The following is a 15228-nucleotide window of genomic DNA, read 5'->3' as shown; positions in this document are numbered from 1 at the left end:
AAGCGCATGTAACCAAAGTAATTACGGCCTCACGTGAGCACTGCCATAATGCGAATTGGTCCAATTATGCTAGTGAAGATGTTTCGGAAAAGGGCGAAAGATGCGTATCTATGATGTATACTTTTAAATTATTCATTATGATGGCTCCCGGATGGATGCCGCATCTAGATGCAGCTTTTTGCCGACGTTTCGCAAACATTTCAGTCTGCATCATCAGGACTAGGTTGCTCCGATACTGAGCAACCTGATGATGCAGACTGAACTGTTTGCAAAACGTCGGCAAAAAGCTGAATCTAGACGCGGCATCCATCCGGAAGCCATCATAATGAATAATAATATTGGCCGCGAAAGCCTCAAAACTCATACTATTAAATTATTTGTTTTGGAAGTCATTGAACTGAAAAATCTGCGGGAGCCTTACCGCCCGGGGACTCTGGCGTGTTGTTTTCGTAATCGTCCAGGATACTTGGACGATTGAATCGAGATGGTCCACCACTGAGAGAACAACGAAGCTCCCTCCGGATAGTGATCGGACTCAAACGATGGTCTGACTGCATGCTCATTCCAGATCCTCCACGCGATGAATTACCACTGTTACTCCTTCTTGAACCTGATAAGTTATTGAACACAAAAAAAACATCTCCATTAAATTGATAGATTTATTCAGAATACGATTGTGGACAAGACGTCCTTCCAAAATGGAGTATCGATACAGGGGAATAAAATTTGTAGAAGTGCCCTCAAGGAATATTACAAATCTAATGTTTTTCTATTGTTTATTATGATAAAAAAATGACCATATGTAAAATTTTAGATTTTCATAGACGGCGAGGAATGTCGAAGAAAAATTGTAGTGCTTAGCACTGGAAACGAGGCGTGAACTGTCATTCTCTCATTTTTATTTAAAAAAAAAATTCTAGATCAGCTCGGCAAATGTAAGTTTGTTAAATTTTGCCAGGAAACGAGAAAAACTCTGGAGCTGCCACATGAAATTTACTGGATTTATCAATATCGTAGAAAATTTCATGGACAATTATAGGACAAGTTTGTTTGAATCATTGAAACAATCTTAGAAATTTCATTGTGTAGTCGGGGATTTTTTCCAGGCACAGAACTGGAAATATTTCCATTCTTTTTATTCTCAGATGTGTCCACCCTACAGCTGCGCTCGCAACTTACAGAAGGGTTTGTAAAGGATTTTTGCCGGTGCTCCACCAGCAAATATCCCAAACTATTTTGGGCATCTCCTCTACCGCTCAATTAAGTCGGGCGCCAGCTGGATTTTCACGGAAAATCCAACGGTAAACCGGCCTCAGAGGATAACTCGTCTACCCTGAGGACTTTTCGTGGCGGGGCTAATAATGCCGAGCCAGCATCAGCGTAAAACGGTAGAGTGGGCGAGATTCACCATACTAGGAGTATTTCACTCGATCGATCCTCGTCTCTTCAGCCGAGGGACTTCGATTAAGCGTATCTTCCAGAAGCCATTCCTCCATGTATCTTTCGCCGAGGATGTTTCCATTCCTCTGACGTATTCCTTTCCTCTCCAGAGTGGCTCAAATCTGGAGAGGTCGACTATCACTTGCGAATCCTTCTCACTCCTCGCAGCGCCGAACACTGAGAGGCACATGCGACACAGGTATCCGGAGACTTGTTCTCACCCACCTGTGCCCACCCCAACTCAACCTCAATGCTCGGTAAAAGCACTATCATCGCGGGCCAACATCCAGAGTACTCGTCGTGGAGGTACGTGCGATCGGGCCTCCAGGAGTCGGCCTACTCCCGGCCCACGGATCCACGCCAACACCACTCCTTTCGTCCGGTGATTGATCCCTGAGGACATGGAATTAAAACATTCCACGTCCTCAAAGTAATCCGATCTTTCTGTTTCGGACGCCGAAGCGTCCCATTCTCTCGCTGTTCCGGACCTCATCCTCACAACGGACCCCCATAATCAATAATGGACTAATGCCACTTTCAACCGTCGTCGAGGACCGGACGATTTACATCCGCTCAACTCCAGTGCCTGTCACTGACTGTCTCGAAATCTCCTAGGGCCTTCTCCCCCTACTCTGAACATCTCAGCGGCGGTGGGTCATCCGTTACCCCACCACCACCAATCAGCTCGACGGGAATCGAGGGGGCGCTAGTCCTCTCACCTAGCCGTTGGTCCCTAGTCCAAGTCGATAGCGCCTCTAGAATCGCCCAGTTGGAACGCCAGTACGTTGGCCCGTTTCCCCCAAACACAGCTGGGCGAGTTTCTAGATAAGGCGACAGGGTATCGACAGCCTCTTTATAATGTTCAGAAGATGGGTTTCACCCAAACCACGCCTCCTGGCATTATTTGATTGGTCTATTCACCTCACGCGCAGTTCACTTGAACCGCCGTTCGATGTCACTCTCATCTCTCGCTCAGCTTCTTCAGCTGGCGTTAGATGTCGCTCTCTCTCTCTATCCCTCACTCTAACCATTTTTAACTCATGGGTTTTCGTGTTTGTAAAACAGTTTACCGTAACGAGAAAATCTCGTTACACACCTTCCTCCTTAGGAGAGGTTTCGACCCGAAACCTATACTTTCATGCTTCAAGCCGAAATCTTCTGGAGTAACTCATCTTCCGACTCTTTGGTCGGTAGGTCGTCCCCGGCTTCCTTATAGGGCTTCATGTCCACTATTGAGGTGCCTTTTGGATTACGACCCGCTAAGTCAGAAACTTCATAGAAGTTTCTGGAATGCTTCTTGGTGACTACGAAGGGTCCATTGAATGGTTTATTCAACGACGCTGAGCGATGCTTGGCAGCATTGGACAGTTCGTGGTTGCGAACTAATACTAGTTCACCGACCTCGTATTCACCGGCTCTTCGGCGCAAGTTATAGGCTTGTGCCTATCATTAGCTTCGGCTAACGCATGTCTGAACGCTAGCCTCAGGGTGTCATGGCGTTTCATACGTTCGACCCATGAGGCTGTAGGTGTCTCTTCGACTTCCACGTCGCCTTCTATCTTTCGTCGCAGTGAGTTTGCGAGCTCTGGTTTTCGGCCAAAGTTTACGAAAGCAGGTATGGCTTTCAAACAACCGTGTTGGGCTGTATTGTATGCAAATCTAAATGCATCCAAATGGCAATCCCAATCACGGTGGTGTGCTTCCACATACGCTCTTATCGTCGCCTTAAGCGAACGGTTCACTCTCTCAGTGGGGTTCGCTTGGGGGTGATATGGGGGCGTCGTTCGATGCTCCATATTGGTTGAAGCAGCGAGCTCTTTCAAGTCCTTATTTACGAACTCGGTACCATTATCGGTTAGCAATTCTCTAGGAGCTCCCCATCGATAGATGGTCTCCTCAAGTGCTTTCCGTATTGTCGCTCCCGTAGCTTTACGCAAAGGACAAATTTCGATTCACTTCGTGAAGAAGTCTTGGATCACCAGAATGTACTGATGGCCTGCTTTACTTCGCGTAAATGGTCCCATTGTGTCCGCCGATATTCTAGACCATGGTTTTTCGATTGCTCGGGGTCCCATTTGTCCTATCGGCGATTGTTGCTGCACTTTGCAGCGCTGACATTCGTGACACGAACCCACATAGGCCATCACGTCTTCAAACATCGCTGGCCAATAATATTGTGTGGCCAGGCGTTGGCAGGTCTTATCGACACCTTGGTGTCCCGCTTGTGGCAAATCGTGGCATTCCTCAATGGCTCCACGGCGTAACTCTCGAGGGAGAACTAACTTCCACTCGTTCAAATCCTCATTGTCTACCGAAACGAAAGTGTTCGGTTTGAGGTGGTAGAATAATCCTTCAGAGATTTTCCACGTATGGTATTTCTCTGGGACTCTCTCTACGTCTCGACAGTGGCGTAGATACCATTTATCTTTGGTATCTAGCGCGGTTGTCAGTAGATCTATCGCCCGTTCCGGAGCGCGGGACAAGGCGTCAGGCACGTGATGTAACGCGCCCTTTCGATGTACGATTTTGTAATCGTACTCCATCAACCTCAGATTCCATCTCGCGAGTCTGCCGGCGAGGTCATTCATATTATGAAGCCACCTTAGACTGCTGTGGTCCGTGATTACTGTGAAGGGATAACCCTCCGAGTAACACCGGAACTTTTTAGTGGCCCATACGACCGCTAAACATTCCTGTTCAGTAACTGTGTACTTTCTCTCAGGGTCTGTCAAGGAACGGCTGGCGTAGGCTATTACCCGCTCTTGTCCGTCTTGCACCTGCGTCAGCACTGCGACTAGCCCTACGCTACTCGCATCCGTTTGCAGAGTGAACTGTAGCGAGAAATCTGAGCATGCAAGTGTTGGAGCCGACATGAGGTGCTTTTTCAGCACCTCAAAGGCTTCCTCCTGTTCTGTTTTCCAAACCCAGGGTTGTTTCGTCTTGGTTAGATGCGTCAAGGGTTGAGCCACAGTTGCAAATTCTGGTATAAATCGTCTATACCAGGAGGCCATTCCCAGAAACCGACGAACCTGCTTGAGATTTTTAGGTACTGGGAATTCTATGACCGCCGACGTTTTGTCTGGGTCGACTTGCAATCCTTCGCTGTTCACTACGAATCCGAGGTATTTTACCTCGGACCGACAGAACACGCTCTTTTCACGATTTATGCTTAAACCGTGGTCTCTCAATTTATCGATAACTTTTCCCAGCCACTTTAGGTGTTTCTCAAATCTATTGGATACGATAATAATATCGTCCAAGTACACGAAGACGTGGGGTACATTTCTGGATCAATTATCTTATCCAGGGCTCCTTGGCAATTAGGTCCGGCAATGCCTAGACCACCACCCGTCCCTAGAGAGGCACCACGATTGAAAAAAGTGCGTGCTTCTCTAACTATTCACGGAGCAGGTTTATTCAGCTACTCCATGCTTCTCTCTCGAAGATCGTAGTGACCTTCATCATCTATCACCTGCTTCTTGGGGTTCTCTGTTTGAGTCGCAGGTGTATTGCACCTAGTGTCTCGGGACAGACAAGAGGCCGACTCGGGCTTCTGCAGCTCCTTTTATACCCGTTTCGCAAGAGTGGGGGGTTTCTCCCCACTCCTGGACCCGTCTCTGATCGCGCCCTCTATTCCGGGTCGTGTTTCTGTTGCTGGGGCCTTCTGGGGTCCCAACTTTTATTGAGATTCCCCTATTTTTCCCGAGACTATCGCTAGGCCATCTGGTCGCTACTTCAGGTAGAGAAAAATTTGAATTTTCGCTCTTCCTGTCGATAGCGTCCTCTGTTTTGGGCGTCTTTCCATCGCTTATTCCTTCTAGGGTTTTTCCTTTTTCAGTAATTCCGCTAACGACCTCACTAGATTCGCTAGTGTTGTTTCCAGAATGAGAAAAATTCAAATTTTTCTCTTTCTGGCGCTCTTTTTCGAATTTTCCCGCAAGAAATCCGTTCTCTCGGCCTTGAATCGGAATTTAGGCCTGGTGGCGCCATCTAGTGGCTTCTCCTTCTCGGGTGAGTTACCATCAGATGCCGTTCCATCCGCCGGCCTTTTCTCGTCAGTCGGTAACTCCTTCTTTACCAACTGTCGACCACCCTCGGTGCTTTTACCGACCGTTGGGATTTACCTGTGTCGGTCGGCCGAGACGTTAGCCCGTTACCGACCCTTTCCTTCTTCGGAGAGACGCTAGATGACGCCTACTACCCGTTTTACGTGTTCTAACACTGCACGTGGTAGAACACGTGCATTTCTCGGGTTATTTGTGAAGGGCTTTCGCCCCTAACTCTCGCCTTCTGGACTTTTCAGCCCATCCAGTGCCCTTTTTCTCGATTTTGTGGTCTTTTCAGACCACGTTCGAGTGTCCACTCTTCCTTTCTCAGGATGTGTTCGGGATCTTGTGGTCTTTTTAGACCACTTTCTCCCTTGCTCCTCAGCCTGTAACAACAACAAAAAAAAATGCGGGCAACAAAAAGCATAAAAAAAAATTTTTTTTTTTGCCCTGGAAAAAACGTGCAGCGGCTGTCACGGCCTGCCCCACCCACTTCAGGTGGTCTTGGCCCCATCCTCGCCAGTTAAGGGTTTCACCTTTTCCTCGTGACCGATGAGGGTGAGTCTCTGCGCTTTTCGACGCACGTTCCTCATCTCCTTCCTCCTCGCCCTGGCTTCCTTGGACCGTTTCGATCCCTTCGTCTGCCGGGGCGTCTCCTTCCTCGCGTCTCTCGAGGTGGGCGGGGCTGAGGGCGGCGGTCTCTCCTCCCACTGCCTCTTCGTGGCCGCCTCCATTGCTTTCAGAACATCCCTGGGGATGTTCCGTCCAAACTTCGGGATCCAGGGACCCCTGGCCTTCTTGTCGGCTTGGCACGGGATGCAGTCCCTGGTCTCCTTCCCCGGCCGTCCGCACCTCCAGCAATAGGTGGTGAGGGCTTCAGGGCAGCCCTTGCCGCCGTGCCCCGGCTTTTTGCAATTCTGGCAAAGCCTTGCTGGTGCAATTCGGGGACAGCATCTCTTGATCTCGGGGTTTTCCTCGTGATGGGAATCTCCGTCGAGCTCGGATGTCCTGGTGACACTCCCACTGTCTTCAGGCATCTTCCTCTTCGGAATTCTCATCCCGAGGGAAATGCCCGCGGGTCCCTCGCCGCCGTGCTGCAGCACCTGGACGCGGATTGTCCTCCCCTTCCTCGCGGAGTCCGGGTCGACTGGGCGTTGGAGCCCTTTTACCCTTTTCTTTCCCGCCTTCTGGTCTCCCTGGGCCCTCGGCAGTATCGGGGTGTCCGACGACGTCGAAGGTCCCAGGTTAACCATCGGCAGGATTTGCTCGGCCATCTTGGCGAGGAGCTGAGGGCTCTTCACGAGCGCCTCAGCTATTGCCCTCGCCAGGGTGGCGTTGGCTTCATCGGGGGAAAACGACTCCCCCGCCCCTTCACCTCTCTCCGGCTTGGGTGCTTCTCCTCGAGAGGACTCCACCATCTCTCGCTTCCTCTGGAGTGGGCCCCGTCAGAGGAGTCGGAGTGAACACCGTCGTGGTCACCTCCTCCTGCAAGGCCACCTCCATCGGCTCTGCCGAATCCGTCCCAAGAATCTCCTGGAGATCCTCCAGCTCCGCCGCCGTCAACTCTCGATCTGGAATGCGCAATTCCATTAATTCGGGTATGAGCAAATCCGCGTCGCCTTGCAGCGACTCGGATTCGATATCCTTACCTCCCTCGACAGGTCGTACCTCGTCGAGGGTGTCTTTCAACCCCTGGGGATTGCACCTACTGTTCAGGGCTTCCTCGGCCGTCGACACGACCTTCTCCACCAACTGTTCGAGGATGTTGTCCTTCGCCATACTTTCAGCTGCCACGTGCACTAATCCAAACTCACGAAGAGCACTTCAAAAATTTCTTCCGCACAGTCTGACGGTTGAAACGGAAACGAGCATGCCTCGTGGTCAGCTCCCTGAATTCGTGAAAATTCGGGGGTGGGGGATTAAGGGCGCATCTCGATTAAATCGATCGCCACAGTGGTCCCCCCTGGTAACATTCGACCCATATTTGCATATGGGCGCGCTCCTTTAAATACTTGAGATAACCCGTCAATCACAGGTATTTAAACTCTCGCCCCTTGACTCGGCCCGTCAAGTGGCGCGCGCCTGCGGGCGGAATCTGTACTTCTGAACACCGTCGGTCGGTAACGTTACCCTCGTTTAAGTGACTGTTGTACCAACGGAGCGATAATTCAGTTTCGGTTAATTATTTTCGGTTTTTCCCGTTTCTTTCGATATTTTCCATCGGAAAAAGCCCCCTTCCGGCTCCTAGACCATTCCTCCCCCGGGTGAATGAGGAGAACAGCGGTCGGCGCAACGGAAAAGGCTCCCTCGGAGGGGAAAATCGATGCTTTCGCTTTTCAGCGGAGGAGAATTATCTTGTTACCTCACGATCATCCTCCCCAGGTGAATGAGAGAACGAGGTCATGAGTTTCGGAGAACCTCTCCTCGCCATGAAATTTCGCACTTCCGGATTCCTTTGGTTTGCACGAAAGGAAAAATCCGTTACTCTCGGAAAAGTTATTTTCTTAATTAATTATTTTTTCTCCGGTTTATTCCTGGGATAATTATTTTTCTTTCGGGGAAAAAGTCAGATTTTCCCCCGGATCACCACTAGGATGATTTCTTCTCCTCATTTCTGAGGTTCTCGTACTCCGTTTTGGCGTGGCCCCACGTCGGGCGCCATTTTGTAAAGGATTTTTGCCGGTGCTCCACCAGCAAATATCCCAAACTATTTTGGGCATCTCCTCTATCGCTCAATTAAGTCGGGCGCCAGCTAGATTTTCACGGAAAATCCAACGGTAAACCGGCCGCAGAGGATAACTCGTCTACCCTGAGGACTTTTCGTGGCGGGGCTAACAATGCCGAGCTAGCATCAGCGTAAAATGGTAGAGTGGGCGAGGTTCACCATACTAGGAGTATTTCACTCGATCGATCCTCGTCTCTTCAGCCGAGGGACTTCGATTAAGCGTATCTTCCAGGAGCCATTCCTCCATGTATCTTTCGCCGAGGATGTTTCCATTCCTCTGACGTATTCCTTTCCTCTCCAGAGTGGCTCAACTCTGGAAAGGTCGACCATCACTTGCGAATCCTTCTCACTCCTCGGAGCGCCGAACACTGAGATGCACATGCGACACAGGTATCCAGAGACTTGTTCCCACCCACCTGTGCCCACCCCAACTCAACCTCAATGCTCGGTAAAAGCACTATCATCGCGGGCCAACACCCAGAGTACTCGTCGTGGAGGTACGTGCGATCGGGCCTCCAGGAGTCGGCCTACTCCCGGCCCACGGATCCATGCCAGCACCACTCCTATCGTCGGAAGTGATGGATTTCTGAGGACATGGAATTAAAACATTCCACGTCCTCAAAGTAATCCGATCCTTCTGTTTGGGACGCCGAAGCGTCCCATTCTCTCGCTGTTCCGGACCTCGTCCTCACAACGGACCCCCATAATCCATAATGGACGAATGCCACTTTCAACCGTCGTCGAGGACCGGACGATTTACATCCGCTCGACTCCAGTGCCTGTCACCGACTGTCTCAAAATCTCCTAGGGCCTTCTCCCCTTAGTCTGAACATCTCAGCGGCGGTGGGTCATCCGTTACCCCACCACCACCAATCAGCTCGACGGCAATGGAGGGGGCGGTAGTCCTCTCACCTAGCCGTTGGTCCCTAGTCTAAGTCGATAGCGCCTCTAGAATCGCCCAGTTGGAACGCCAGTACGTTGGCCCGTTTCCCCCAAACACAGCTGGGCGAGTTTCTAGATAAGGCGACAGGGTATCGACAGCCTCTCTATAATGTTCAGAAGCATGGTTTCACCCAAACCACGCCTCCTGGCATTATTTGATTGATCTATTCACCTCACGCGCAGTTCACTTGAACCGCCGTTCGATGTCACTCTCATCTCTCGCTCAGCTTCTTCAGCTGGCGTTCGATGTCGCTCTCTCTCTCTCTGTCCCTCACTCTAACCATTTTTAACTCATGGGTTTTCGTGTTGGTAAAACAGTTTACCATAACGAGAAAATCTCGTTACAGGTTCTACAGAGGTATTTCATAACTCCCAAAAAAAATGTTTTTATAAAAAAGTTGCTCCAAGGAAAAGTTTTGTTTGGTTTTTACTGAAAAGTCCAAATTTTGTAAAAATTCAAATAAATAAAAAATTTCACAATCGATTTTTGGGGTCGTCATAATAACTTCTTGCCTTCAGATCGGGAAGTTGAAAAACTTCAACATCTTTCGGTTCAAGAAAGCTGGATAACCATTATTCAAATGGAAGATCACCCTCATTCCATGCTCCGTCTCGACTTTAAAGGCGGCAGTAATAGTATACAAGTTATTCAATGTGAGGTGAGACAATTCGAGCAGAAAAAGTTCTTTCAATTCAGCATTGATTTTGTCGAAATGAGCTCGATTTATCTCATTTTTAACCTTTAAGATCGGATCTGGTCGCATACGGATACCATTGGGTGCTTCACCCAAGTATTACAACCTTGGTGAAATTTTCTCCATGTGGTTGCAAAAATTTTCGAGTTCCTTTGGGTTACCATCGAAAAACTGAGCCAACTGACTAGTCACAAAAGCTCAATGGGTATTTGACAAATGCAAAACGACACCAATGCCATATTTGATGTGAACTTGGGAGTCTGCCGTGATGATTTATCAATAGTTACATTCCAGTTCTGACATTTTCACCAGGGAAAGCTCTTTGAATGCTGCATTAGTAGTCATTATGTCAAAGTTTGTATTATTCTCTACCTTTACGTTTAGATCAGCCTACAGGCGAATATTGTTGTATTTTCTACCCTAATATTCCAACTTTGGTGAGCCCTTTTTAATATGTTATTGGAAATCCTTGAAATCATTGGGATTTGCAGCGAAATACGTGGCTAGTCGATTATTCATAAAATCTGAGTGAGTTTCAGAGAAATGAAAAATAGTGCTAACGGCATGATTTGTCTCCAACTTGCGAGCTGCTGTGATGGTTTAAAAAGTTCCAGCTTTCAAATCCACCAGTTACACAAGAGGACGATCTTTCAATTGCGCTACAGTGTTAATTTTAATGAAATCCCGGATGTTCGTTCGTTTGAATATTAAAATTTAGCTCGAATTTGAGTCTTCTAGAGATTCGAGCAGATTATATCACTTCGAAACTCTATAACTTGTGTCAATGAATGAATGAATGAATAAATGAATCAATCAATCAGTGCAGAATCTCAAAAAATATATGCGGGACTGTGCGCATACTTTGACTTCTTAATTATCAACTCCTTGTGCAAATGAGCGGCGAACTTGAAGAATAAAATAAGTACCATGGTCACAAACAGACATGCCAAATTTTTTATAAGCAGGTGTAATCATTTTCAACCCACTTTCAATATAAGTGGTGTGTCCATGCTATTCTCCTGTACCGAAAGAAGGCATCCAGGTGAAGGTTTTTTCAAATCGACAAACGAGATACGGTTGATACACGCCTGGTACTTTACAACGCTTGGAATACTCATGCGCGGAATGTACATAAATAAACGCAAAAATATTCATAGGACTTCCACCACGACACAGCGAGTAGATTCTTCTCTTTTGCCTAAGAAGTGAGACGTGCAAACTGTAGCGCATGTTAAGTTTTACACTTTCAGTACAAGAAGTTCACAAAATATGCGGTAATTTTTTCAATAAATCATTCCCTGGCTAATGATGCAATCGTTTGTGAAAAATATTCTGTAAAATTATCATTGCATACTTAATGTAGGGATGTCAGTTCACAGCGTACGAGAATCCACTGTTGAAAAGTGGTTGTGAACGAATGAATGATTCTTGATACTTACCAGGTAAGTGAAATCACATGATTACACGTTCAAAGACATATACTATTTAAATGAAACAGTAAGTGTTTTTGCTCCGTTTAGAAGGAGAATGAATGATATTTTATTAGTACCGATGCTGCATGCTGGTAATTGAAACTGGTAAGCAATATGCTCTCAACGATACCAGTTGGTTATAGAGATTAGTTCAAGGAGTCATATTTCACTATGCCGTGGGTCAGAGTATGAATCTCATTCTCTAAACACAACAAAAATAATAGCGTATAATAGATCGAAGACGTGACTATTCAACTTACGGTAATCAGACGTTATAACTACTCTAATTAATACAAATTTTATTAATCATTGGCTTACACCTATTTTTAGGGTAATATTCCGACTTAATTCAAGTGTCGGTCTAATAATTGGATATTCTACGAAATCGGGAATTTAAAGCAATAACGATTTACACGGTAATTTGTTATTGTTTTGATTCTGATTAAAGACTGCCATGATACTCGTGGATTTATACAGACTCTATCGAAAGGGACAACGTATGGTTGCGTTCCTCAGAGACAGAGGTTTTCTTAAGGGCCACGCGGTATGCGCGGAGTGCAATGTAAATATGTACACGGATTACCGACGGGAGCTATTTAGATGTCAAAGGCCAAAGATTATTATTGACGCGCACCGGAAACAGAGGACAATAAAATGTAACAGATCTTTAAGTATTTATGATGGATCGTGGTTTAGCAATGTTAGGATCAGCCTACGTAAATTATTTATTATAATATTTTTATATATACATAATGATACTAGCACATAAGAATACCTCTCAGAAGAGAGTAGGGCATCCATAAAAATAGTCCACAGGGTAATCGACCGAATTAACGAAGTTTTGGATCAATGGGTTGCCGATTGTAATAGTGTAAAGTTAAGGGGGAGAGGAGTAATAGTTGAGGCTAATGAATTGTGTTGGGGGCGGGGGGAGAAGAAGAAACTGAGACTAGGACGTCCCGTGAAACAGAAGCAATGGGTGTTAGGTATGCGAGAACGGACATCGGGACGATTAGTTGTCGGCGTTGTGCCGAATCGTACGGCTGATACACTTATCTCAAAAATAGTGCGGTACGTTAAGCGCGGCTCGAGAATTAACACCGATTGTTGGTCAGGATATGTTGGTCTGGCGCTGCGTGGTTATGAACATGTACGTGTCAACCACAGATTTTACCAAATTAACCGGACCAATGGTGCACACGTCCAAGGTGTTGAGCGTGCTTGGCGAGAACTTTGAGGTTTAGTGTCGAGATATGGAGAAGGAGGACGAGGAGTCTGATCTGAGTAAGTTTACATTCGCCTACTCTACTCCGAGACCTGATCGGGTTCTAGCTTTCTACAATTTCCTCAGCAACTATTACGATCCTAATTAACCTATATGACCGGGGTAAATCGTGATCCAAATCATTAATTATGAAAGTCGTATGCTTGATAAGTTGGGGAAGGGGACTGCAAATTCAAATTTCTGGACTTGAAATAATAATAACAATTTTTTAGTCAGGTGTGGGATAAGTGAGATTTCAAATTAAACTACATCTATTGAAAAATAATATTTCGCGACGCGTAGTGGGTAAAGGTATAAAGGTACCCTCTTGCGCTGCTGCGTATGTGGGGCTTACAGTCACTCTAGACACCCGGGGCGTGCTGGAATTTAGGGGTTGATTGGTTCTCACCTAGGGCTGAGATATTAATTAATTTCGAGTTTGAGTTGCAGACATCATTTTTCCACCGTTGATCTAATTGTTCCAAGAATCACCACCATTTATTTATGTTTTAAAGTTTTCGTCGCCTTCATTAACCAATTTAATAATTAATATTATGTCCCATGGAGGGGTATCCTGTTAATAGATCCCGGAAAAAAGATCCTTCGCCTTTTGATCCCGGGAAAAAGATCCTTTTGCAATGAGATTCGTTGCAAAAAGATCCTGCAGCAATAAGATCCTTTTTAATTGGTTTTGGGTTCCAATGATTGTTAATTATGTTTCTAGGTGGTAGGAGTGGGTTCGTGGTTTTTGTTATTTACATTTTTCGGCTTTTCCATAAATAATGTCGTGTTTTATTCACTTTAATGTCACGTATTTACATATTATCACATAACAAACAACAATCATTGTCATGAAGAACAATTATTCTGAACATATTTGTCATTAATAATTCACGGAAGTCTGCAATTTCATTCACTATTTACATTTCTCTTTTTTTTTCTTGTGATTGTTGAGGTGTTAGTGTAGATATATCTCTGTAGGATTAGAAAAATTGAGGGTTTTTGGAGAGGATCTTTTCGGTGAGGATCTTTTTGTCGCGGGATTTTTTTGGGGGATCTTCCCCTTGGGGATCTTTTGACATGGACTCCCATGGAGGGGGGATGAAGGAAAATGTAGATCCCATTCATCAATCTGCATACCTAGGTTAGGATTGTTGGGTATGTTAGGTCGCTTCTTCGGGGGCCGAAGCATCATCACTTTCTCGTAGTGGTCCCTGAGCTATGCTAAGAGTGATGCGAATTCCAGGAAATTATCGAGTTGAATTTTAAAGGTTCCAAGGCATTGTTGGTCATTTTGGGTTCTTTCCGCTTTCCGACCTCTGATAGAGTCGTCTCTCATCGAGACAAACTCGTTAAGGTCTTGGAATTAATTAGAATTGAACTTTAATTTTGGAGGTATTATTCTACCTTTTTACCCAACTTACTAGTGAAATGAATGAACTGCGTCGTCAATATTTCGATAAAAAATCAATGCGTTTATTTATCTTTTGATGAAAATATTTCGGATGTCCAAACTTTGCTGAGTCGCCGCCGATATTTCCCGTGAAGAGTCTCTTTGACTACAAGAGCATCCACTATGAATCACTGACTGAAGCCAAGATATCGGTATGACTGTTCGGCGCCCAGATGATGTATGACGCTTCCATCCACAAGCTGAAAATCATCCACCTCGCTGCCAATATTGCCTCTTTTCACGTGATCAATGGCGCAATTTTTCCAACAGAAAACTCATGCCGACCGCACGTGAATAAATCGCAACAACGGCAAGCTGATGCTTGAGTTGTCCTTCTCTCAAGGCAAACAGTTTGAGAGGGATGGTTTGTTCAACATTGTAGAAGACGTGGCTTACCTGATGCCTTCTATCGCCAAGTCTTCCGGTTTGATGTACCCCAACACAACGCAATGCAACAAATAGCGGCATTAGTGAGATGCCAAACAAAAGAGGAGTCAGGATATCACCCTGATAGACTCTTTCGAATTGCACCGACACTGAAGTCAGCTTCCCCTCACCAGATGTTATGATGAAGCGCGTTCACTAGAGTGGCACGAGATCTTTAATGCACCTCACTATGTAGCCTTCTACAAAGCACACCAATAGCAGGAAAATGACTCATGACTCATGTTATCGAATAAATGCGATAGTCGATCCAGGCCACTGACAGATTGTGCAGCGATCTCTGACTAAACCTTCCTTACAACCTGACAGCCGTCGCTTTGCGCCTCGCTGTTCATGAATTTCCTGCCACACTGCTTGTATATCAGGGCAAGATGCCTATGAAGAGCTTATATAAAGTATTCAGGCATGTGATCAGTCGATAATTCCCCGGGTCAGACAAGTCCCCTTCCTTTGGGAGCAACACAGTTCTTCCCTCCACCAAACACTCAGGAAGAGGCTTACTGCCCTTAAGGCACGCTATGAATATCCGAGCCAGATGGCCATGCACAGAGGTAAACCTCTTCCACCAGAAGAAAGAAGCCGTTGATGCCATCAGGCCCCAGAGCGACATGGTTCTTCATGCCTCATAATGCAGCGTAGAACTCTTCTTGAATGACTCGTGAGAATTCCACACACTGTCTACGATGTACCTGACAGAATGCATGAAACTCCCTGAGGACAGGAGTCTCCACTACGAGATCGGGAGCC

At 46.4% G+C, this 15228-nt stretch overlaps 1 protein-coding gene across 1 annotated transcript in view; it reads right to left on the bottom strand.

Annotated features, from left to right (window-relative positions):
- The window catches only part of LOC107037361 (intraflagellar transport protein 88 homolog), a 118204-nt gene that overhangs the window by 48012 nt on the left and 54964 nt on the right, over nt 1-15228 (bottom strand). Inside the window, exon 2 of the mRNA XM_015255880.2 lies at nt 422-610. Coding sequence (XP_015111366.1) covers nt 422-610 — 189 coding nt within the window. The remainder of the gene's footprint in view (nt 1-421; nt 611-15228) is intronic.

Source organism: Diachasma alloeum, unplaced genomic scaffold (assembly GCF_001412515.2).
Source record: "Diachasma alloeum isolate Michigan unplaced genomic scaffold, Dall2.0 Dall_scaffold_00218, whole genome shotgun sequence".
Taxonomy (NCBI): domain Eukaryota; kingdom Metazoa; phylum Arthropoda; class Insecta; order Hymenoptera; family Braconidae; genus Diachasma; species Diachasma alloeum.
The sequence above is the reverse complement of the archived record's forward strand: the minus strand, read 5'-3'. Positions and strand labels throughout refer to the sequence as shown.